Source organism: Diabrotica undecimpunctata, chromosome 2, assembly GCF_040954645.1.
Source record: "Diabrotica undecimpunctata isolate CICGRU chromosome 2, icDiaUnde3, whole genome shotgun sequence".
NCBI lineage: Eukaryota > Metazoa > Arthropoda > Insecta > Coleoptera > Chrysomelidae > Diabrotica > Diabrotica undecimpunctata.
In genome coordinates, this window is record NC_092804.1 from 136,873,710 (window position 1) to 136,899,165 (window position 25,456).

The window sequence follows — 25,456 nt, forward strand, 5'->3', positions numbered from 1 at the left end:
TCATTTTTCTTTTTCCTTTTTGTGGACGTCCATGACATTTGAGCCACATTTTTAATTACGTACAATTATGGGCTTTAACGGAAATATAAATAAGTGGATCACCATCAACCATTTTTTCTAATAATTGATTTAATTGTAAAGAATACTGCATTCCCAGCCATTGTTGATCAAAACAGTACTAAACTATTGTTTAAACATGGCGGCTGTGCTTGCGCATGGCAGTGTATTGTATTGTATTTTTATATTTTTAACAAAATAAGCAATGAATTTTACTGCAGAGTAGTATGAGTAAAACATTTTTATGGCATTCAATTCCTTTCATACATATATGAAAATAAAAATATACATTTTCATCAAAATATTGATTCAATCCTTCATTTACTATACTACTATTACAATCCAAATGTTGTTTATAGACAGCAAACGATGCACCATACACCTATATACCTAATTCGGTTTATCTTTCTGCTCTCTCTTACCTATAGCATTACAAATGTAATTATTGTGCAGATTGACTCCCATATATATTTGTAACAGCGAACGCGTATATAGAAGTATAACTTCTACCTGCCTCACCCGTTTTTTCATTTTAATGAAAAAATACAAAAGTCACACGGCATGTAAATAATCATATTAACTGGAAATTTTATTATCTGCAATAATTAAAAAATCATTAGAAATACAATTAATTTTTTTCGCAATTGTTGGAAGAAACTAAAATGGACATAAGGAATAGATTTATTTAAAACAAAGCATTGCAGATCCTCGAACTTCCGCGTAGAAACTGGCAACGGCTGTTGATATGCAGATGTCAATTCATGGTTTGCTATAAATGATAATGATTGTCTCTTAGTGTGACGTGCTGTGCGAATACTAAAGGTCGTGGCATATTATCGTGCACGTTGCGTTTTCAGCACATAGCGTTTAGTTTTCGAAAAATATAATTTAAATGGTTTTAAATATGAACAACGCACACTGTCCGGAACATAGCGTTTTAGGCACTTAACGCTTCCGTTCAGTATATTCGAAAACAATATTTTACTGATGCCGACGGCTGCGTAACGAGTCGTAACCGGTTTGTAAGGATAATGTTAATTAGATACCCGTAGTTTTCCCCTTGTTGTTTATTTAGGTCTTTGTTTGATTTTGATATAGAGTAATTAAAAAAATAATTTTCGAGGCTATTTTGTCATTTATGCATGTGTTTTTATTGCTTTGTGACAATTAATCACGGAAGTGATAAATAATTAGGAATTTAATAATAATTAATAGGTTTAACAATTATTTTAGAATGAATAGGATTCAGTTTAAATATGTTTTAAATTTAATTTCACCTTCAGTTAAAAAACAAAATATGTACTACATTTAACGAAGCCATAAATATCAAACCAAAAAGTATTTTTAAAAAGAAGAGGTATCACTTGTACAAAAGTCCTAATTGTTTATCACTTCCGTGATTAATTGTCACAAAGCAATAAAAACACATGCATAAATGACAAAATAGCCTAGAAAATTATTTTTTAAAATACTCTGTATCAAAATCAAACAAATTCCTAAATAAACAACAAGGAGAGAACGACGGATATCTAATGCACATTATCCTTACCAACCGGTTACGACTCGTTACGTAGCCGTCGGCATCAGTAAAATAGTGTTTTCGAATATACTGAACGGAAGCGTTAAGTGCCTGAAACGCTATGTTCCGGACAGTGTGCGTTGTTCATATTTAAAACCATTTAAATTATATTTTTCGAAAACTAAACGCTATGTGCTGGAAACGCAACGTACACGATAATATGCCACGACCTTAAATTTAAATGTAGCTTGGCTGTACGAAGTTTTATAAAAGAACGTCTCGGGATGCCCTTTTTCGACCAAAATTGTAGATATAGAAATAAAATTAAAGCTTTTACCATCGTTTTTTTTTTATTGAAAGGTGTTAGCATATTCTTTGTTAATTGTTTAAGGTCAACAAATTCAGTATGATCCAATTCATTCACTCTAAAAGGACTACCGCTTTTTGTTGTGCAGTCTCCTTCATTTTGTCCGTGACCCACAACAAAAAATTTATGTGCGATGGTCTTTATCTTGAAAGTAATGACAGCATACAACAATATTGTAATAACAAAGTTGTTCTTTCCTTGCCCACCGCAATTGTCGGAGTAAAGAATTGTCTCCAACTCGTCAGAATCTGCAACTGTTGCCTTTTGTTCCAAGAAATTTTTTCCAGTGATTTTCAATGTTAGGTACGCGCGCGAAATCAATGTTAAAGAAAATGGTATCAACTCGACGGAAAAAAATCGATCTCTTTTGATCAGAGCGTCGACCTCTAATAAAGCCGTTACATACCTCATATATATATATATATATATATATATATATATATATATATATATATATATATATATATATATATATATATATATATCTATATATATATATATATATACAAGGATTTCCACAGTTTTCACTGTATTCCTTCACTCAACCGTTTTCTCCAATTTTTCCTGTTTAGCCAGTCCGCTTCTTGTAGGTTTCTTCTACTCATTGCTTCGTCCACCTCATCTCTGAAAGATCTTCGGGGTCTGCCTCTCTTTCTTCTTCCTAGCGGGCTCCACGATAAATGTGTAATAAAGATCTGAATTGTTATTAAGAATAAGGTAGATGAAATTAAAGTATTAGAAGAATTTTTGCATAACCAAGTATCAAAACAAAATAATTTGATTAATTTGTATTTTCAAAATTAGTTCTAGGTTCTATATGATAACTATCTTAAAAATGTAAATAATTCTGTCATCGTAAACCCTCAAAAGTCAAAATAGACAGTTATTAATTTATATTTAAAATAACTAACAAAAATATGATTACTGATTTCGAAATAGAAGAAGCTGAAGAGCAACCTGGTGATGCTAGAACTCTTCCCCAGTATGAAACCGAATTTACCAATGCTAAAATATTCTTGCAAAAAGCAAGTACAGACACGGGGGAAAATTTGTAAGTACATATATTGAAAATATTTTTAGTACATGTCATTTCAATTAAAAACTAAAATACAAATTCATCCACAATATCCACGATATTGATGTGAATAATATGTCTCCTCCTTTCTACAAAATGATAAATTCAAATTTTCTCCCTCGGCTTTTTTATCCAGAGTTTATCTAGACTCTTCTACATCATTATTTTTTATCTGATTTAAGTTTACTCCTCGCATTTTTTTGATTACTCTGTATTTCATCTTTGTTATTTGGGTTGTCCTATGCAGTAGTTTTGTTAGCATATCTGCTTTAAACTCTTCGGCAATGCATTTATTTTTTGGTTTACCATTCGTCGTTATGTGTTGTAAGAGAAAAATATTTTTTCTTTTAATTTGGCTTATCATCATCAATATATTGTTTAAAGTTAACAATAAAAATAAATGCAGTGAAATAAACAATAAAATTAAAAGAGTTTTCAGAATAAACAAAGATAATTGGTAGAGCAACAATTATACATAGATTTAATCATTACAACAAACAATTAATTATTTTTTTTTCCATAGCTAATGTTAAAGTGTTGCTATAACAACTGTTTTGAGTAGATGAAGTATCACTTTAACCGCAAGGGTAGATAAAGTGACAGTTTAACAGCAAGAGTAGATAAAATGTTTTAACTTTTTTTTATTCAATAAAATTTACAAATTCAAACACATTAAGGATTAAAAACAACTGAAATTTTACAATTATCATTATTAGAAATATCTATTTTTGGAGCATCACAACTTGTACTCGTTTGCTTAAACACTTGATTCGAGGTACTGGATTGATTTTCTGGTCCGCCAAGTATACACTTGGATACAGCAATCTTATTGCTTATTGACTCTTTAATGTAAGATTCTGCAACAGATGACGATTTCCATCCACCTAAACGTTTAACTTTTACTAGATCAGCTCCAGAATTTGCGAACATAGTAGCTGAAGAACGACGGAAACAATGCCCCGTGTACATTTCTGAATTTGCAAGTTTCAAAAAATCTGCAATCCTTTTGGGGATATTATATATAGTGTTAATTCCCACCGGTTAAGTAGTGCACTTTTGCTGTCGATAATTTACAAAAAACTTACTGTGAGGTACGTTTTTGGGGCCCAAGGCAATATACTTTCTCACAATTTCCAAGAAACTCAGTCCACTTTTCTTGTCAGTAATACAAAACGACCTTTCCTGCTTGGTTTTAGTATCAGATAATGAAACGATTATCACCGATTTTCTGTCGTCCACGTGAAACACTTCTAACTTGTACAATGCATAGGACCTAGTCGCTCCATGCACACCAAAAATAGCAATAACCTTCATCAACAAATAGACGTCATCAGGAGCTTCTGTCAGAAATTTATTAATGTCATCTGACTCCAGGATTTTGGACTTTTTAGCTTTGTACCCTCCACTTAGGTTTTTTAGTAAGGTGGTTAACTTGCTAAATTTAGAAATGTCACAATTTTCATTCACCAATAACGTACGCTTCAGCATCGAATAATACGACCATAATGACGATGGCATCGCTTTCTTCGACTTTTCAGAAAAATACGCCAGAAGTATTTTTTTATTCACGCCATTGATATTCTTAATGCTTTTCCACTTTTTAAAAGACTGGTATTCTTTCTCATACATCATTCTAGATTTTTGTGGCAACAATAAACTTTCTGCTTCCAACGCTGCATTTTCTACATCTGATGGCAGGTTTTCCTTTACTTGTGTCAATTCTTTTCTATCCATTTCGTATTTATTCACTTTGTACACAAAACGCAACAATATTCTCCGGAAATACCAAAACGTAACATTTGTTTGACATTTGTTGACAGAGTAATTCTTATCCCTAGCAACGGAGCAACACAATTGCGATTTTTGTGCTAAAAATTACAATTTTCTTTGAAATTCTATTTTTCACCTTAACTTAAAGTCTTGCTATAGAAAAAAATGTTGTATTGCACACGACGATAAAATCGCATTATCTTCTCGAGCATAACTAGCTTAGCTCTCGAAGATAAATTACAATTTTATCGTCTTGTACAATAAATAACTATTAACCTTCATAAAAGGTTCAAGGCAGCAACAGGTCTATACAAATATACGAATTATCTCAATTACATTTTTATTTCAAATATTTTTTTCTATGTCTTATAGATTCTTGGTAAATCGATTTTTCCAGTTCCCTCTCCCTTACGAGGGTAGGTTTCAGGGAGAAGCCAGGGTGATAAACTTTTTTACATATTTTCTGGGGTCTCAAAGCTGACATTCTCAGCAAAATTCAGCTTGTTCCTATGATTTTTATAGGTTCAGTGAAATATTCGTCTCTGACGACTGGAGTATTAGTTTACTTATCAATTAAGTTATATTTTTTAAGTTTTAAACTCTCATTTTTGTATCACTAAATAAATATACTGATTTAGGTATGACCATTTATCAGAAACGCTAAACAAAATATTAGCGGAAAGACCCCAAAACGTAATTGATTTCTTTGAAGATTTTAGCAGAAAGATTAAAGAGAGAAGATTTAGACCCCATACGGATCACCTCGAAGATATTTATGTCCCTCCAAATAGCTTGGCATTGGCCCAAAAAATGATGCCATTGCTTAAGGTGTGTATTATTATATATTAGCTTGCATAAAAAAACTTCAACTTAAAAGAATGGTTTTTTTCTTGTGCATAAAATGTAAAATAACAAATTGTTAGGTAATTGAACTAAAGTAGCTGTTCATATTTTTTAATAGGATTAGTTTACGATCGCAATTTTATAAAATAATTTTTAATGTCATAAGGTCACAAGTTACGTAACACCCCATTTGAAGCCTTTTTCATTTAGGTAAAAAGAAATAAAATAAGGCTTACTCACAATCAATTTAATTTTCCCACTAAAACGACCGGTTTCGCTTACTACACTTTGCTAAGCATCTTCAGGTCTAACGGTACCAGGTAAATTAAATGCTGAAATTACAAAAGCCCATATTAGGGTGATGTCTTATAAAGATAACAATTACAGTAATTATGCCAATATTGCATGTCTGTGATTATTAATATGAATTTACTACGCTTTCTACACTTAGCAAAGTGTAGTAAGCGAAACCGGTCATTTTGGTGGTAAAATTAAATTGATTGTGAGTAAGTCTTATTTTATTTCTTTTTACCTATTTGAAATGGACTTACACAGGCAACACATTCATGTTTTGCGTTTTTCATTTCTTTGAACGAATACCTAGACAATTAATAAAACTTCCTACTTTATAATGTTCACTTCTGATAATGTCAACAGATTCAAGTCATGTCAGTTCAAGATCTGATAATGTCGAGCAAGTTAATAAACCTGGTACAAAAGCCATAAAGAAACGTTTTAATGAGGATCAGCTAATGACGATAAGCTGGTAGAATATTTCGAAATAAACAAAAGGATTAAAATAAGATGATCTCCTGTCTATAACTCTATTTAATCCGTAACCGGTGACGGCCGATTTTAGGAACATAACCGGTGACGTGAAGTCTCCGGGACTCATCATAAATATGCTGATCTCATTCAAATTTAAATAATTATTTTATCACATTGTTTATAATAATTTGTTCTTTAGGCATTTTTACAATATCCTATTGCCTTTTTAGTCTTTCTGTTACTAACTATTCTTATTATTAAGATTTTTGTCAAAAGTTGCAAATAAATAAAGTACGGTGTTACGTCGCAAAACTTAATTTTTTTTTAATATTTCTAAATTTAGTATGTACAAGTGGTTTTAATATTAGGTATAACAAATATTGAATAGATATAAGGTTGAATGCTCGATTAAATGAACTTTGAAAAATTAAAGGCAATTATCGAGCACAATTTTAATAATCAAATCTTGCCCAAGTACTTTGGCTTTCTACAGCATCATCAGGGGCATTTCGTAAAATTTGGGCTATCCAGCAAACGCAGAATGTAATAAACATGAAATTAAACGTAGATTGTACATAACACTACACTAAAACAAGGACAAACAGTTTAAAATTATTTAAAAATTATTCTACGCTACATTTTTGTCGGCAACAGGAGAGAGAATCCTTTAAATATTGAATAATCTATGGTAATAAAAATTATCATCAGTAGTCTAAACGTAACGGAACGTGCAGGGGGTAAATAAGGACAAAAAAATGGGATTAGTTTTTTTTATTCTTTTTCAAGGTTACAGTTTCTGCATATTTTATGAGAACAAGTCAAGCAATAAAAAATATCAAGGAAACAAGGGACGGAAGATCAAATAGAAGTAATGATAGACCAACAAAAAATAATACAGACAAATTCATACAAATACTTAGGAACAGTAATCAACAACAAAGGAGACATCGAGGATGATCTTAACAACAGAATGGAAAACACAGGAAAACTATTCCAAGCACTAAATAGAGGATTCCTTAATAACAAAGAAATATCAACAAAGACCAAGATGACAATATACAAAACAATATATAGACCTACAGTGACATATGGAGCAGAAAATTGGATATTAAACAAAAAATAAATATAAGGTTGAATGCTCGAATAAATGAACTTTGATCAGATAAAAGGCATATATCGAGCACAGTTCAATTAAATCTTGCCCAAGTACTTTCGATCCCTAGATCATCTTCAGGGGCATTTCGTCAATTGTGGCCTATCCGGCAAGAACAAGATGTCATAAACATAAAATTGTACATTACACTACACTACAAATAGACAAACAAACACTTTAAAATAATTTAAGGGAGGCTACATTGCTTGAAGAAGTCGGAGACAGAATGAATTCTGTCTCCGACTTCTTCAAGCAATGTAGCCTCCCTTAAATTATTTTAAAGTGTTTGTTTGTCTATTTGTAGTGTAGTGTAATGTACAATTTTATGTTTATGACATCTTGTTCTTGCCGGATAGGCCACAATTGACGAAATGCCCCTGAAGATGATCTAGGGATCGAAAGTACTTGGGCAAGATTTAATTGAACTGTGCTCGATATATGCCTTTTATCTGATCAAAGTTTATTAAACAAAAGACATCAGAGCAGAATTCAGGCAGCAGAGATGAAATACCTCAGAAGAACGATAGGAGTAAAAAGAACTGATAGAATCAGAAATGAAGAAATAAGAGAAAGACTCAAAATCAAACCGATACTCGAGTCAATCAAAGAGAAAAAATTGGCATGGTTTGGACATCTAACCCGGATGGACAATAATAGACAAGTAAAAAGAGTGTGGGACGCCAAACCAATAGGGAAGAATAGAAAAGGAAGACCCGTTAAATAATGGAACAGTGACATCTCGCAGATGCTGCAGAGTAAGGGTAAGACTTGGCAGGAAGCAACACAGATGGCATCCAATAGGAAGGAATGGAGAAAGTTCGTTAAGAGCTAGACACCTCAGAAGACTGTCAAATATTGTAATTTAATGAATTGTATTGTAAACGGCCCAACACCGAAAGGTACAAATGGGTTCTACTGATTAAGTAAGTAAGTAAGTCAAGCAAATGGGTTTTTTACAACAGACGCATAAATAAGATGTCTTCCTATGAAGTTTTGATGGGCAAATGTAGCAATATTTTCGAACTGCTAACCGATCTTCTTGAATAGAAGGAGGTTCAATCACGCACAGTATTCGCTTTATGTTTTCTCTTATTTCTGTCGGGATTCTGCTGTTATACATTCGTTGTTTCATGTGTGCTTCAATTAAGCTTTTAGCCAGTACTTTCATAAAATATTTCCTGTCTAAGGGTTTGGATTCTCTATAACAATAATACATAACGAAAGCGTTAACTGTACTCATATCTAGTATTTTGTAAAATATAGCCATTGGTCAACGTTGCGTTGTTCTGGACGAACTGTAAACCGTACATTTTTCATCCAAAGCACCAACGCCGCCTTTCGTCATATTATACAGACTAATTATTTCTGGTTTTTGGGTTTTTTCATCTACGGCTATACTATGATGCATGGAGGATACTAGTATGACGGCTTTGTGTTTTTTAGGAACATACGAAAGAAGGGTAATGTCTTTTGTAAAACCGTATCTAACTGAACCAATCTCTCTATGCCTTTGAGGGAGAAACTCAGGAGGAATATGTCTTTTAACCTTTTTCATAGTTCCTACATATGTTAGGCCATTAGATTTCAACAACTGAACTAGTTCTATAGACGTGAACCAATTGTCAGCTGTTACTTTATCACTTAGAAAGCCGTAACACAGATTGAGTGAGTTTAGCAAGCTTTTTCTCAGTTACTGAAAGGCCCATTCCATCGGAATCTTGGTCTGTATATACATACGCATTGTACACATAGCTGTTTCTTGCATGTGTTAATATCATAATTTTAAGTCCACATTTTCGTGGTTTGTTTGGAATATACATTCTAGAGCGTGTTCTACCTCGGAAACCAAGTAACATTTCATCAATGCATACATATTCATCAGCAGAAAACTCCGTTTGACAGTTTTGAATAAAAGATTCAAATAGTTCTTGAATTGGTGCTAGTGGATTTACCGCTTTTCGTTGTTCTCTTGTGGAAGGATCATCAAAACGTAAACAAGTCAATAAAACTGCAAATCTCTTGGCACTCATTACGGACCGAAAAATTTCTCTGCCCGTTCCATCTGTAGCAAATAGACATTATATGTCTTTATCGTTGGACTTAAATATTGAGGTGTAAATCAGTAAGTCTAAAACTACTTTCATTTCGACCTGGTCGACATTTTTTAATTCCGACCTATTTTCATTTTTGTATTTGACCCCAACACTCGCCAATTTTACATTTGTCCATTCGACTACAATATTTTACATTTTATTTGTAAATAAACAGTTCCATATTTTATTTGGAGGTGCCGAAAGACCTAGAAACCGAGCTTTTCCTTGCAGCCCCGGTAAATGTTCAAAAATATTATGCTTTTGAGTACGAATATTTTTTGGTGCACTAGCTGACCACTTAGCCTAGCATTGCTCTTTCCATCGCGTGTTGAGTGACTCTAAGTATATAAGTACATCACTGTCAATATCATCAATATCCCTATATCCAGAGTCCAAATCATTGAACCAATGTAACGCTTTCTCTTCAAATTTCGGATCTGTAACACTAACCGATCGTGACGTACTTGGTAAATGATCTATTATAGTTTATACGAAGAAATATAAAACGCTCGATAAAAAGTAACTAACGGTGACGTTGAGTCTCGCTGCTGACTTCAATAACGTCTGTTCTCGCAAACGGCTAAATCTAAACTAATCAAACAAAAATTCTTGGTTTATGAACTATTTTTAGAAAGGTACTTAGCTGCAGGCCATCCAGAGTCATCCGCTTCAATATTTTAAACCAGTTTTTAATTTCGCAAGAGTCGCTCAGACTTCACGTCACCGGTTACTTCTTCTTCTTCTTCACGTGCCATCTCCGCGACGGAGGTTGGCAATCATCATGGCTATTTTGATCTTAGATGCTGCTGCTCTGAATAGTTCAATTGATGTGCATCCGTACCATTCCCTCAAGTTACGCAACCAACTCAAGTCACCGGTTACGGGTTAGTATAACTCTGGAATGGGTAGTGAAAAAGAGTGGACTTAACAAAACAGAAACTCTAAAGACAAAGAGGTATTAAATTCTGGAATACGCTAACCATGTTGTAATCTTAGCAAGATCCATTGACCTAATAAAAGAAGCATTACTTTTAAGTTCACTGAAAAAAAAAGTAAACCTGAACATAATGAACCAACAAAGTTGGATATGAAATAAAATTCGAACGATTTGAAATTACAGTAGAGCGTCGATTATCCGAACTAATTGGAGGACACGTATTTGAGAATATATGTAAACGAAAATGGAAAAGAAGAAAATGAAGTAATGACAAGATTACAAATCAGAACTGAGAAAGCTGGAGCATAACATAAGATACTTAAATTAAAGGATGGTTAAAGAAAAGCAAAATTACGTATCTATAACACAGTGCTGAAACCAATGATATTAGATGCAAGTAAATAAACTTATATGAAAGAAAAGCAATAGATGCAAGTAAGACTTCTACAAAAGAAAAAATATTAAGATAATGATATTACAAAACGATTTTTGGGTTACACTTACTAGTCAAGGACACCGGCCCAGAAGATCGATATCGACACACACATGTTCACTGTCTTTGTTCACATGTTTTTTGGGGTGCGCCGCTCGCCTATTTATGGCTTCAATTCCTTTTTTTTTAAGTTTATGCACGCTGTACGAAATTGTGGTGGCTTTATATAATATTCCTTGTTATGTCTATTACTGTTTAGACCTTTTATTGTTTATTTTCCCAAATAACTTTCCTTCTCGGTACTGATTTCCTTGTAGGCAATATTTAATATTTTGGTAGCTTGGGGTTAGGTCACAAATATTAATGATCTATTTTTATAGTTGAGACTACCTTTAGTTATATCGTAGATAATATTTTAATTTGTTCGAATATTAAAATAAAAAACTCTAATTTTTTTTAGCCTTTGCCAGCATCTGAACCTTCGACGATGGATCCAGCTGATTTAGAGTTAGCCGATATGTCCCAGAACAATATGCTAGAATCGCTATACTATTTTGAGCAATGTGGCTTGGGTATACCTCGTAAAGAAATGTTTTTTGTCATGTTGTCGATTAAAAAACTTTCTAATACTGAGCCAATTTCTTTGATTAGGTAAAAAATAATATATTTTTAAAAAATGTTTTAAAACATCTTTGTTATATTTACCATATATCATAATAATTTAGTAAAATATGATAATAGTTAAATAAAATTAAAATAGAAAGTCTCTACAAAACTGAAAATGAAAAAAAAAAAAGAAATTAGCAAAATGTGGCGGGCGCCATAAAAAATCTATACAAATCAAGTAAATTTACCTTGCTCGGAGAAGGATATAATTGAAGAGGACATTGTCAATAATAGAGGCCAGAGATGTAATTATATTCTCTGCAATTGTAGTGTAAAATTAATTTATTTCAGCTGGAGGTAGATCAGGTTGTACTGAATTGGATCTTTTGTTGTTTCTTTCGAAATTTACGATTGTCCAGCAGTCTCTAGGTTTATTCTTTGAATTAGTAATAAAATTACAGTAAGCTGACTTTTTAGCAATTTGTAATTGCCGATTATATTCAAATTTTTGTTGTTTATATATTTTGAACAAATCGGGATCCTTAGTGGCATCTGCAATGTGTTTAATAAGGGAAGGATTAGATCTGTAAGACCTTAATTCATTATTAAACTATTGCATGGATGTTTTTCTGAAGTTTGTCGCACTTTTTAAGTGGAAAATGCTTTAATATTAAACTGTTGTAAGTTTCGGTAAGAAAGATTGTCAAAAAATCAGGGTCATTATTAATATCGTAGAAAAAGTCCATGTACTAGCTAGCGCACGTTTAGGCTTCTGTAAACCAGAAGAAGTAATAAACCGTTGAAATGTTTGATTAGTGTCAACAACTTTATGCTCAGAGTAAATGAATAAAAATTGATCTCGGTGATCAGAAAAACAAGGTTCAAATATGCCCACTCTGTAGATATTTTCAGAAAAAATTGTCATAATGTTGTCGATGCAACTACTGGACTGGGATATAATTCTAGTATAATTGTTTATAGTTACTTTTAGACCAAAAGATGTTAATAGATTTTTAATATCAAAAAAGGGTCAGATTTAATTTTAAAATTTATATTAAAATTACCAAGTATGATCAGTTTGTCTGCTTTACTAAGCAAGGACGTTATGACATTCTCCAAATTCACCAAAAACAAGTCAAGTGGGTCAGATCGTGGCCAAGAGGACCAGACTTCACAATTAATGATCTAGTGAGTCGATGTTTCAAATCCTGGACAGAAATAAAAAGGGTTACTTAACTATAAAGTCTAAATAGTCTGCTACTTATACAGTCCGATACGTTCGGATATACCTATGAATGAGCAGTATATTTGCAGCTTGATGTTACTCAATCCACATTCCATGCTCATTGGCCAAGTGCTTACGATTAAAAAACCAGAATATAGATGGTTATAAATAAAAACGTTTTGACTAACAATCATTATATTTGTTATTTGGAATTAATTATCTAAACAAATTATTAAAAAAAACGTGGTCTTAAATAAATTCAAATTTCACTACAAGAGAATACTTTAGATGCCTTCATGAAATGGCACTGATAAAGAGTAAATAATTACGAATTCGGATAAATTGTGCCGATCAAATATTAATTTGCTAAAACATATCGAATGCGTCTGTTGGCTCACTGTAAAAGTCCGCATATTACTCATTAAAACGTACGGAAAGCTATCAAAATGTTGCGAACCGATATAATTTTGATTTTCTAATTAGTAAATGACGTATTTGATTTTCACCTCATACCATTCGGATATTGTATTACATTTATGTAATCAAGATGTATCGAATCAAGATGAATTTCATAGAATACAGAGTTTGTGAAACAATTTAAAAGCTGTCACAATAGTGATTGTTATTAATATTTGCAAAATATTTTAATTATTATTTATCATTACAATTGAACGTTTATATTTCCCGTAAAAAAACTTCGTTGAAATAACTAAAGCGAAATTTATTATTTCTGACGGATAATTTTATAAGTTTTTCGAATAAAATTCGGATATTTTAATTTATGTTTTGCTTCAATTGACAATTTCAAGGAAATAGTATGTTGTACCGCTAAGAGTAATAAATTGACAATAAAAATTTTATAAGGAAACGTAATTTTTCTATCTGACCACATAGTTGTCGATGTATATTTTACCATGAGATTATTCATTGAAGCAGATCAAGTATTAGGTAATAATAATATTTATTACATACTAAAATACTATAAAAATACACCGAAGAATAAATAAATGAAGTTGGAAAAACATTTTGCTATACTCCTTTCTGTTTTTAAAAAAATAGTGATAGTTGATAAATTATTAAAAAAAAGTACTTACAATAAAACTGAGGACTATGTTAAACTTTATGATTATATAAGCTGTGTTAAGCAACAGCTGAGTGTAATGAAAATTACATTTGACGTTTTGATTTCTACTCCGAAAATAATTTTCAAAAAAAAAATATTTTTTTCTGGATCTGAAATTATTTGTTGGTGTTGGCTCTTCCAAATTTAGATTTTGTTGTTCTCCTCCTATACACATTTATTCTGTTTTTTAATACTTACTTCTAAGCCCCATCTTTGATATTCCTGAATAAGTTTGCGTGTCATATATTCTAGATCTTTGTAGTCGTGAGCAAAGACTAGTTGGTCATGTGCAAAGCATAGTGTGTACTGTACAATGTATTGTCATTTAGAGGGATTTCCGTACCACTACATTTTTTCTCCGTCTTCGGCGGTTGTTCCAAGTAGATCTCAAACAAGGTAGATGACAGACAGCATCCTTGTTTAACTCCTTTGTCTATCCCAAACTCTGGATATCTCTTGGGCTATCTTTATTATCTTTATTTTACTCGTATTGTTTTTATAGAGTTCTTGCACTGCCTTGATTAAAGTTACATTGATGTTTGTTTTTTCTAAAGCTTCCTATAGTTTGTAGTACACTGTCGTATGCTTTTCAAAGATCTACGTATAGAAGGTGTATTGCTTGGTTTTGTGCGGTTTTTTTTACATGGGTTATTTTACAGAGATGGTCATATGGTCAATAGTCGATATACCTGCTCTGAAGCCAGCCTGTTCTTCGGCCTCCATATCACTGCATTCTCTCTCTGTTTCCTTTTTTTTATTAATGTGCCGTAAACTTTCGAGATAGTGCCTAGCACTGCTATTCCTTGGTAGTTGTCACATATATCTTTAGCTCTCTTTTTATGTATGGTCGATATAACTGAAGTTCTTCACTCTTTTGGTACATTCTTTCCATTTATACATTTTTGATACATGCTGGTTAGCTGCCTGTATAGTTTGTCGGTTCCGTATTCTACTAGTCCTGGTGGATATTACCTGGATCTCACGATTTTCCGCTTTAAACATTTGACATATTTGTTTTACTTATAGTGTATATATTAACATATATACTATTAATTCTAATATTAATATTTATATAATATAATGTATCTAATATTTAACTATTAATTAAAATGGAGATGCTATTGTATTTACTTACATAAGAATGTGTTTGTGGTGTTTGTAGATATTCTATCCTTTCCTCCGTCAGTAGTTTTCCAAAGTATTCGTTCCATTCGCGTAGGCCAATAGGAGAGATGATATCTTTAGTATATTCTTTTCGAATAGATTTAAGTACTTTCCAGCTTTCAATACGTCTGCTACCTCCCAGGTAAGTGTTAATTCTGAAACAGTTTTTCTCCCAGCGTTCATTTTTCTATTTGGTTATTGCGCTTAGTACCTCTCTTTTAGCTGTTTGGTATTCTTGTTTACTTTGATCCGTTTTTACGTTCAGCAATGTGTTGTATTTATCACGTTTGATTTTATTTTCTCTTCGATTTCTTCATCCAACTAACAATAATATTGTTTATTACATATGTTAATATTACATCCAAGACAGTTTGGATCCCGCATTTTCACTTTTGTATGATATTAATTTCTTATTTCGAAAAGTCAAAACTCTTATGTTAGGGGAAGTATGCCTATAATGGCATACCTAACTTCACCCCTCGTTTTTTTCTTATTATAATATATGATCATTGATCATATTTGTTATAATTTTTTTTCTAGTTCAGTTAAATGTACCAATTAAGCTGGACATATAAAGATCAAAGGGAATGTGGATTTTTATATTAAAAAATTGAAATATCAGAAATGTCAAGTGTGCCATCATAGGCACATTCCTTGCCTATGATGGCATGGCTGCACGGTATAATAGAAAAAAATATGTTTTAGTGGAATTTTCGCATTTTATTCAAGGAGAACGATAATACAACAAATAAAAAAGTAACACACATTAAAACAATAATTAAGAACATAAATCACAATAAAATATCTTACGTTTTTTATCGACCCCAGAGCATTCAGAGTGACACCAGGATTGGCACTCCTGGTGTCACAGAGTTCCGTTCTAATCCACTGTTGTACGTAGCTTTTCCTTTAGGTTCTATCTTCTGTTTTATGTTTCGTTTAACTTTGCCAGTTTTCTTCGTTCTACATTTTCTTTTTCAACAACCTTATCTTTCAATTCTTGAATTTCAGAGGTTGAATTTATTACCCCTGATTTTCCACGCTTCTTTTGTTTTCTTTTTGTGTTTGCGATCCACTTAGAATGGGTGATAAATCTTGGATTGTTATGTGAAGAGTATCATGTTGAGTATTTTCTAGAAGGACCCGTTGGCAGTCTTTAGGTGGGCGATTTTGTCTACTTTCTAGGTTTTCTTCTAGGTTATAATCTGAATTGTTTAGATTGATGTTTTGAGTTCGATCTTGATTGCTTGATTGCTCTCTATAGGTTTATCTGTAACCAATGATGGAGTGAACATCCATTCCTCAAAAATATCAGGTTTAAAAGGTTGAATCTCTGTTTTGGCAAAGGCATTTATGGCATTAGCAGGAGTAGCACTTTTAAGGTAAGCTGTTTTAAACAACCTAGCAACTTGAAAGTGCGTAACGAGTCTTCCAGGATTTTATTTTAACCAATTTTGAATCTCTTTGTTATAATAGGTTTGTAGAGGACTAAAAAATCCCACGTCGAGTGGCTGCATCCGGTGGGAACAGTGTGGTGAAAAGCAGAAAAGTACAATACCATTCTCTTTTGCAACTTGTAAGACTTTCAGTCCCTTATGACTACTGTGGCCATCTAACAATAATAATATTTTGTTCTCATTCGAAGCTTTGGTATAGTGAATAAAATGTTTAAGCCATTAAACAAAAATGTCTGAAGACATCCACCCTTTCTCCTGGCAAAAATCAACACTTCCCGGTGGGGCAGCGTCCATTAATTCATTTTTGAACCTTTTTCTGGAAAAAATAAATGCAGATGGTACAAAAGTACCAATTGCATTCATTGAACATACAACTGTTAAATGCTGACCTCGTTCCGCACTGTTTCAACTTGTTTCAACGTTCCAACGTTCCAACTTGTTTCCGTCCCTTGGTTGCAAACACTTTTTGAGGCCTTCTTTGAACAGTAATAAGACCTGATTCATAAACGTTTGAACATATTTTCGGATTGAAAATTGTATGTATCTAAAACTTTTGTTAAGGAGATAAAATATGCTTTAATATTGTTCTTATTAAATGCTTGTGCTCGAGCGAGAGATGTATTTTCTGAAATGGTACTATTTCTTTTTAAAAAACCGACGAGTCGTTTTGTTGAATTTGTAAAAAAATCTTGTTTTCATATCAATCACATGAGTAGGTAACTTTTGCTCAAGATGAGGAGGTCGTCTAATTCTTCGGCCACCTAAATCTCCTTTTCTTTAATCGGAGTTGTTTGCAAAACGTCTACGGAGTGTCGTAAACGGAACATTAAAAGTTTTGGAAGCCAACAGCCATCCCATAGTTTTTTCTTGGATGTGTTATATTGCCATATTCATATTTTCTTCCGACCATTCCTGCCTATGTTTCTTGGTAGACGCCATATTAACAAAGGACCTGCAACAAAACAAAGCCTTTATATCTGATATCAGGAGATATTCGACTGTTTAGGGTATAACTAGATAACGAAAATCCAATTTTTAAGGATTGTACTAAACCTTCAAAGATATTTCAGATATACACTTAAATTTACTATTGAACATTTTGTGCGATTTGAAAGCTCCAAATTTGTTTAAAAAACCCTACAAAATGGTATTGTTTATCTACTTTTGCCTTAATATAAATAAAAAGTTAAGTTTTTGAAATTATTGTAATTATTATTCATTTTTCTTTGATGGCATATAACATGTGCACATGATGACATACTGTGCCATCATTGGAACACATCTGCTATGTCGTCATACGCATCAAGATTTAAAGCAGAGCGTTATCTTCTAGCACCACAATGGCAGAAGTTAAAATGCATAGCCTACTGAAGCTTAATACTAATCAAAATTGCATACTTACTTTGGATATTTTAACTTCACATGAGAAGCGGCAAAAAACTGTTTGTGTTAAAGTGCTTTGTAATAGTTCAACACTCAACAAATCACACTTTCCGTTACAGACTTATCTGTGGAACTAATAAGTGTTTGTAACTTTACCGTTGCAAATTAACACTGTCTATGCGTATGCCTGTGGAGCCGATATCGTTCGACAGGAAACGATTTACAAATTACTCGTGGTATGCATCAAAGGCAACATGCCATCATAGGCATATTTCCCCTATATCTAACCCTTAACTACTGACGTGGATGTTTCAGGACGTAGACTCTGACATGCGGTATGTCATACCGTTGCCTATTCTCCTTTGTTTTTAATATGAATTTATCTTATATCACTGTATTTGTTTTTTATATCAACTACGGAATGATTCTTCACATTGCTGTAGCATAATATACTGCTACAAGTAAAATAAACTTTACTTTTCCAAGAATATTATGAATGCATGCATAATATTTAAAAAAATGGTGGACGTTACTACAAAATCGTTTATAAACTAAATTACAAGAAAAATTGATTACTTGTGACTAACAAATGGTAAAATAATGTTAAAAGAAACAGACTAATGATTTAAATTTAATGAGAAACTAAAATACAAAATTCTGACAATAACCAAAAATTACAATAAAATAACTAGTCATTTTGCGCGCAAGGTCCGCAATTTTTCTTTGTACACTGTAAGCACACTGGTTTTCCACAAGAAAAGCACACATAAAAAGTCTTTCGCTTTAATGCACTTAGGCATAAGTAGCACGTCTTCTTTTTCTCAAGCCTTTCTTCAAAATCTGCTTCTTTTTGGCGTTTTTGTCCTAGTATTCGTTCAATACCACATAATAATTCTCTCGGGATTCTGGGATTTTCGAGTCTTCTTTGTAGATGAAGTAAAACTAATTGTTTCGCCAACTCCTTTGTGTAGTTTAGCCTTTCCATATTATCTTCTTGTAGTGATTGGTACACAACATGCGAATTAACAGCAGCTATATCAATGATTCCGTAAAAAATAGTAAGTGGCCATCGGCGAGATTTACAGAATATTTGGCACACTTGGCATCTAAAGTATCGACACCTCCTTTCGTACGATTATAATGAGCTATAATTTCTAGTTTTCCAGTAATCTGATCAGTGCCTATTGAATGGTGCATCGAAGAAATAAGTAAAACAGCCCTCGATTTTTTTGGCACATGGGAAATTAGGAATAAACTTTTCGTAAATCCGTAAGTAGTTGAATTTACTTGCCTACATCGGTGTGGCTGGAATTCCGGAGGGATTTCCCGTTTATTTTTCTTGAGGGTTCCCACATACGTTAACTTCTTTACTTCTAACTGCTTTTCTAATTCTATAGAACTAAACCAATTATCAGCTGTGATATTACGGTTAGTTCCATAAATAGGTTTAGCAAGCCGAAGAACAGATTGAGTTGGTTTATTCATCTTCTTTTCTTCCTCAGATAACCCAGTTCCGTCAGTGTCCTTGCCTCCATATATATATACAGATTGAACGAATTTAAAACGGAACATACGAAATCAATGTATTTCGGCTCAACTCCGCTCTAGGTGGTTGGCCAACAAAAGGTTGTCAAATAATTATATTATAAAAATCCAATACTTCAGCGGGCTACTGGATTCGGAACTCATTCAAGAACAAGTCAAAACTCCACCCAAATAGGTTGCCTAGAATCACTGAAAAACTAGACTTAAAAAGCAGTTATTATGCTGTCAATCCACTTATCGCTTCCTTATAGTCCAAGAGATAGGGCCGAATTTATAATGTTAACTATTAAATATTTTTGGTATAACAAATAGTAATTTTACTTATTTTTTATTACAATAAAAAGGTTTTTAAATTTACATTGCATAAATAATGATTGTTCAGATATAAGAAAAATTTGATTTATTATTACATTAATAATCAAATACAAAATATATTATTTCTATTTATCAATAGGTAAAATTCAAATTGTAGAATTCCTTTAACATTTTATAAATAATTATTAATAAAAATCAATTTAATAGTGGAATTATCAATTTTTTAAGTTTTGAAATTTACTTTGTAGATATTTTCAATATTTTTTTGACGTGACAACGTCTTAAATTAGGTTGTGGCTCGGAGTCATTCATGAAAAAGTGTAACGCCCGCTCACGTCTGTTACAGTGAGTCACCGAACGAGAGAGAGGCCCGCCGGACCGGCGAATGCCTTGCGTCTCTCTCCCACTCAAACATAATCGGTCCGCTGCGCGCGCAGCACTAGAGAATTAGGCGCGTTGAATCGGTGCGTGCTTCCGTGCTTGTGTCTCTGTCTTTCTCGAGCGTTCTTGGCGTTCAAGACACATTACAGCAGAAACACTTCCTTTCATTTCATATTTCTCCTATCATCGTCCTATCCTCAACAAAATCACTCAAATAGAAATTAGTTAAGTTTAAGTTTACATGTACAATGTTTTAGTAAACAAAATATATTTCTATAGTTAAAATTTGTGCAATTCTTATTTTCATTCAATTCCTTGTTCCTATTGTGCAATTTAATAATATTCATATCAATAAATATTCTACCGAGAAAAAGACGTTGTCACGTAAAATCTTCGCCCGTAAAACCGACTTTACAGGCAACCGATTTTTTTTTAACTTTCAAGTTGATTGAATTTTTTTTCATTAGTTAATTATAATTTTACAAATTCTGTTTGGACATTAATTTTGCATCATTATTATTTTAAAATATTAAAATAATAATGATGCGCGTTCATTTAGATCAGTAATTCTAGACGCATGCGCTAAATGTAATAAGTATCAAGATGCTTTTATTCAACTTCGATTTGACTGACTTCGATTGTAATGAAGTTTTTGAAACCTTAGTCACTTATATGGAACAGGACTGACGAGAACAATTCCAAAAAGAAAAGTAAACGATGTCAGATTTTTACTATTTAACCGGCAGTATAAGTTGCATGATGTGAACGAGCCTTAAAAAAAAACTTCGATGCTTCAAGCTTACCACCATGTCAAGATGAATTACACCAACATCTACTGCGAGCTCATTATATTTCAAATATTTGGACAAATGCTCATAAAAAGTACCAACAGAATTGATTGTTGAAGAACATGGTTGGGAGTTTGAAGATGAAACATATAAATTCAAATGGTTTAGTGGACCTCAGATGCCAGAATCAGTTCGAGAAGTAGTGATTGAAAATGAAGCAGATAATGAATGTGATATTATTGAAAGTAAAAGTGACGAAGATTATGAATGTGATAACATCAATGAGAGTGAGAAAAATGACGAAGTTTTTCTAAATTTTTTTTTCTTATCGGAAAAATCGTTTGAAAATTTTTGGAAAAAAATCATGGTATAACTTACAGAAAATTGAAAGGATTCTACAAATTAGATTTTACCTCAAAAAATTACGAAAATTTTCATTTACGGAAATTTTTTTGGAAAATTTTGAGGAAAACTCTACTTGACGCTTCTCAGAATAGTAACAGCAGTGAGCATACAAATTTTCAAATCAATCGGTATAAAAATATCATAATAAAATCAGTTTGAAAATTGTTACCGAGACCTAAAATGCGCAGGCAAGTGGTACATTTGACCCCGTTTTGTGGCTCTCTGTACCAACCCAGCTGTCCGCCCTTTTGGATTTAGAGTTTTTAGGGGCTAAATAATAAGCCATGAAAATGGCGGACATATTACTTATCGTTAATTTTTCCCCAAAAAATTGCAACTTCACCCCTGTCCGCCACCCCTTATGTATCCACTCTCGCGCCCGCCCTTTGGGATTTCGTCTAGTTATACCAAGATCTTACTCTGGGCAAATTTTCAGCCATATTATCGATCGTTAATTTTTCCGAAAAAAATTTCAACTTCATCCCTGTATAGCCACCCCCTGTACCACGAGGGACGTCCGCCTGTAAGGCAAAGTCTTAACCCAGATACAATGAATATATTCCAATAGAGAAATGTCATATTACTGATCAGTTCAAAATTTCGGCTCTATCTCTCCGACTATTAGGCAAACTCCTCTTTCCTTTAAAGGAGACAGATAGTTGAACGATATTTTATACAATGTCTATCACCGGGTATGGATTTATTTTTGTCCAAGTTTTATATTGGTCCACTATTTCAAATGCAGTTCAAACAGACATATATTAAATTGTATGTTCCGTTTTAAATTGGTTCAATCTGTATAGGCATTGTATAAGTAACTTGTTCGTGCATCAGTCAGGCACATTATTTTATTGCCATATTTCACAGGCTTATTAGGCATATACATTTTAAACCTACACCTTCCCCTAAAGCCGACCAACATTTCATCAATACAAACACATGTGCCTACGGAATACAGTTTTTGACAATTTGATATGAATATATTAAATATGTTACTAATGGCTGCTGTTGGATCTATCTTTTTTCTTTCTTCTCTATCCAGAGGGTTATCAAAACGTAAACATTTTAGAAATATTGCAAATCTTTCTTTTGACATAACACATCTGAATATATCTCTACCAGTGCCATCTGTAGCAAATATAGAATTTATATCTTCGTCATTGGATTTGAAAGCTGATGAGTATAAAAGCAATCCCAAAAAGGCTTTAAGTTCTATTTCATCAATTTCATATAGTTCTGGTCTATTTATTCTTTTATAGTTTTCACGAATTGCACGTAATTTATTATTTGTCCATTTACGTATTTCTTGTATTATATCCTCAGAAATAAGAAAATTTAAAAAAATGTTGAAGTTTCGTTTCTTACATCTCTGGACCGCACAACTGGTACTTTTGTTACAAGGTTGTGTAACGGAGTTTTTACATTTTTCAAAGGGTGCTGTAGTAGACCACTTAAAACGATTTTTGCCATAAAAATATGACTTACCATTATCATTTCAATGATATTCGTCTTCAGAACTTTCCGACTGCTCACTTCCGGTGTCGTGTGAACTTTCAATACATACTTCTTCGCTTGCATCGTCAACATCACTATCACTAAAATATTCTAAATCACTAGGTACTTCGTCAGCCCATTGAGATAAAACAGCCTCAAAATCATCATCTGAAAGCTTTACAGTTTTGCGGCTAAATTTAGAACAACTGGATGAACTTGCTGCCATACTAACAGCAAAAGAATACACTACACTGCTTTTAACTATAGAAACGTAAATACTGACATGCGGTACTTGATACCGCAAGAAAACTTTATGTCAACGTAGCTCAAAGACTAAACGTGTACTAAAACTGCAGCAGTTGAGAGCAGGTACAATTAAACCCCACTTGAAGGTACACAGATGGTTTTCTAAGAATCTTTTATAAAACACGTTTTACAACAAAATATATTTTCGGCTCGGTATGGCATACCGCATGTCAGTGGTTAAGGGCTAATTGTTCTAAATGTTTATAAATTTTCTTCGCCATTTGAGATCTGCTGTTTAGAATATTCAAATTTTGATATAATTCGTATTCAACGAGGTCGAAAACCTTCCAGTATCGAATTATGTCCAATTATTTAAATTTTTATAAAAATTGGTCGGCTATATTGGATCGGCCATTTTGCAATAGAATCCGACAAACTTTAGTTTGGGAACGTGACGTAGAGTTTCGCGCAGACGAGCGAATCGTTTCTACCAGTGGCGGACGGAAACTGGTAACTTTAAAATAAATTTTTATAAATAGTATATTCAATTAAAGGGAAGAATGAATTTGTCAATTTTTATTTTCATAGTTTTTAATATTTATGAAATTTAAAGTCAGTTGCATTCGATAAAATAATGAGGATAATATTAGGAGTACTTTAATAAATAACAAATTCCTCACTACTAACTATTTATTAACATTGCCACGAAGCATGAAAGAGTTTAAACAACACAAAAAATAAGTAGTTTATTTTAACTAATTAAATATTTATTTTCTAAACAGTAATTATTGTAAAGACTTATATGTTTTGTACACACTTGTGACAACTGAGTGACAAGGAAAAGAAAAGTATTTTTTAGTGTGTAAAATTTAATTTCTAGCTAAATACTTACGACTTACAAAGCCATCTTCAGTGCTATGATCAATAATTTCAAAATACCACTATGAAGAGAGAGGGATCCCACGTATGGATAAAAAAAAATTTTTAACTTACCTACGCAGTTTTTTAATAATATGAAAAACTTTGTTCGAAGTTTAAAGCTTTTAAATGTTATGTTGTGAAAAATTGGTTTTTTAAAACGTTTAGAACGGTACAAAGGAATATCACCCAAAAAACACGTTTATTCCAGAATTTGAATCACTATCTTCATTATCAGAAGGGCTTTCTTCGGATAAACCAGTATTAATAAAAAATTGTAAGTGGTCCGGCGTAGAGTCTAATAAATGTTCTTTTGCGATTTGAGTGTTTTCATATTTTTGTACGTATTTACATATGTTAGCCCACTCTTCTATTAACACTTCTGAAAATTGTATTCTTGTTATATTTTCAACATCATTTATGTTAAATGTTGTATTATGAGTGGCTACTCTACCTTTTACCAAAGCCCATATTTTTTCGATACGGTTTAACTTCGGATAATAGGGAGGAAAACGAAGTATTTGATGTCCATGTTGTTCAAGCTCATAATCTAATACTTAAACTGGTGGAAAGACCACTCGCAGACATAATTTTGTATCGCTAAGATGCTTATATTCTATAAGGTAATCTGACTGAAGATCTCTTCTTTTTTAGACAATACTGTAGTTGAAATCTAAACTGTCAAGTTAACCTTATTTTCTGCATATTCATACTCGTTTCTTATTTTTGTTTTTGTTATTTCAGTTATCTACATTGCACTAACTCCTATTAAAATACAGGTTATACTATTTTATATTTGATCTGCTAGAACTAAAGATGAATACAATTTATTTTGCAGGTTTTGGGGTAAAATATTTGGTACACTCAGAGATTATTTGATATTAGAATGTGAATTAAAAGATGAAGAATATATTAATAGAAATGAGGTAAGCTATTGTAATAAATTTTTTTTAAGTATTTTAGAACAAAAGTTGACAAAATTTATTTGAATCGATTGTAAGTCATAAAATTCGCTTGAGCGTCACGCATTATTTCGATTTTTTCACATCTGACATCCAAGATTTGTCGAACTTTTAACAGTTCATTTTCTTGTCCAATTTATTCTGCATATCGTGGTATGAAAATATTTAGTAAAAAAAGTGTTCTATATATACCCAATTTATTAATTATGAGGATTATTACAGACGGCCATTTTATTTAATAGAGTGGAGTAAACCTATATATATATACATATATATATATATATATATATATGTATATATATATATATATATATGTATATATATATATATATATATATATATATACGGTGTAGGTAAAAGTTTATGGTCGGTATAGTAGAATTTAACAGGATATCTAACACAGATATAAAATCATATTTTCAGCGAATA

The 25,456-nt window shown here is 32.3% G+C and overlaps 1 protein-coding gene across 1 annotated transcript in view; it reads left to right on the forward strand.

Annotated features, from left to right (window-relative positions):
* The first annotated feature begins 2,821 nt into the window (after positions 1-2,821).
* Rsph4a (Radial spoke head protein 4a) overlaps positions 2,822-25,456 on the forward strand; it is a 53,197-nt gene continuing 30,562 nt past the window's right edge. Inside the window, exons 1-4 of the mRNA XM_072523573.1 lie at positions 2,822-2,994; positions 5,427-5,616; positions 11,476-11,666; positions 24,904-24,991. Of these exons, the coding sequence (XP_072379674.1) occupies positions 2,861-2,994; positions 5,427-5,616; positions 11,476-11,666; positions 24,904-24,991 (603 nt within the window). The 5' untranslated portion in view covers positions 2,822-2,860. The remainder of the gene's footprint in view (positions 2,995-5,426; positions 5,617-11,475; positions 11,667-24,903; positions 24,992-25,456) is intronic.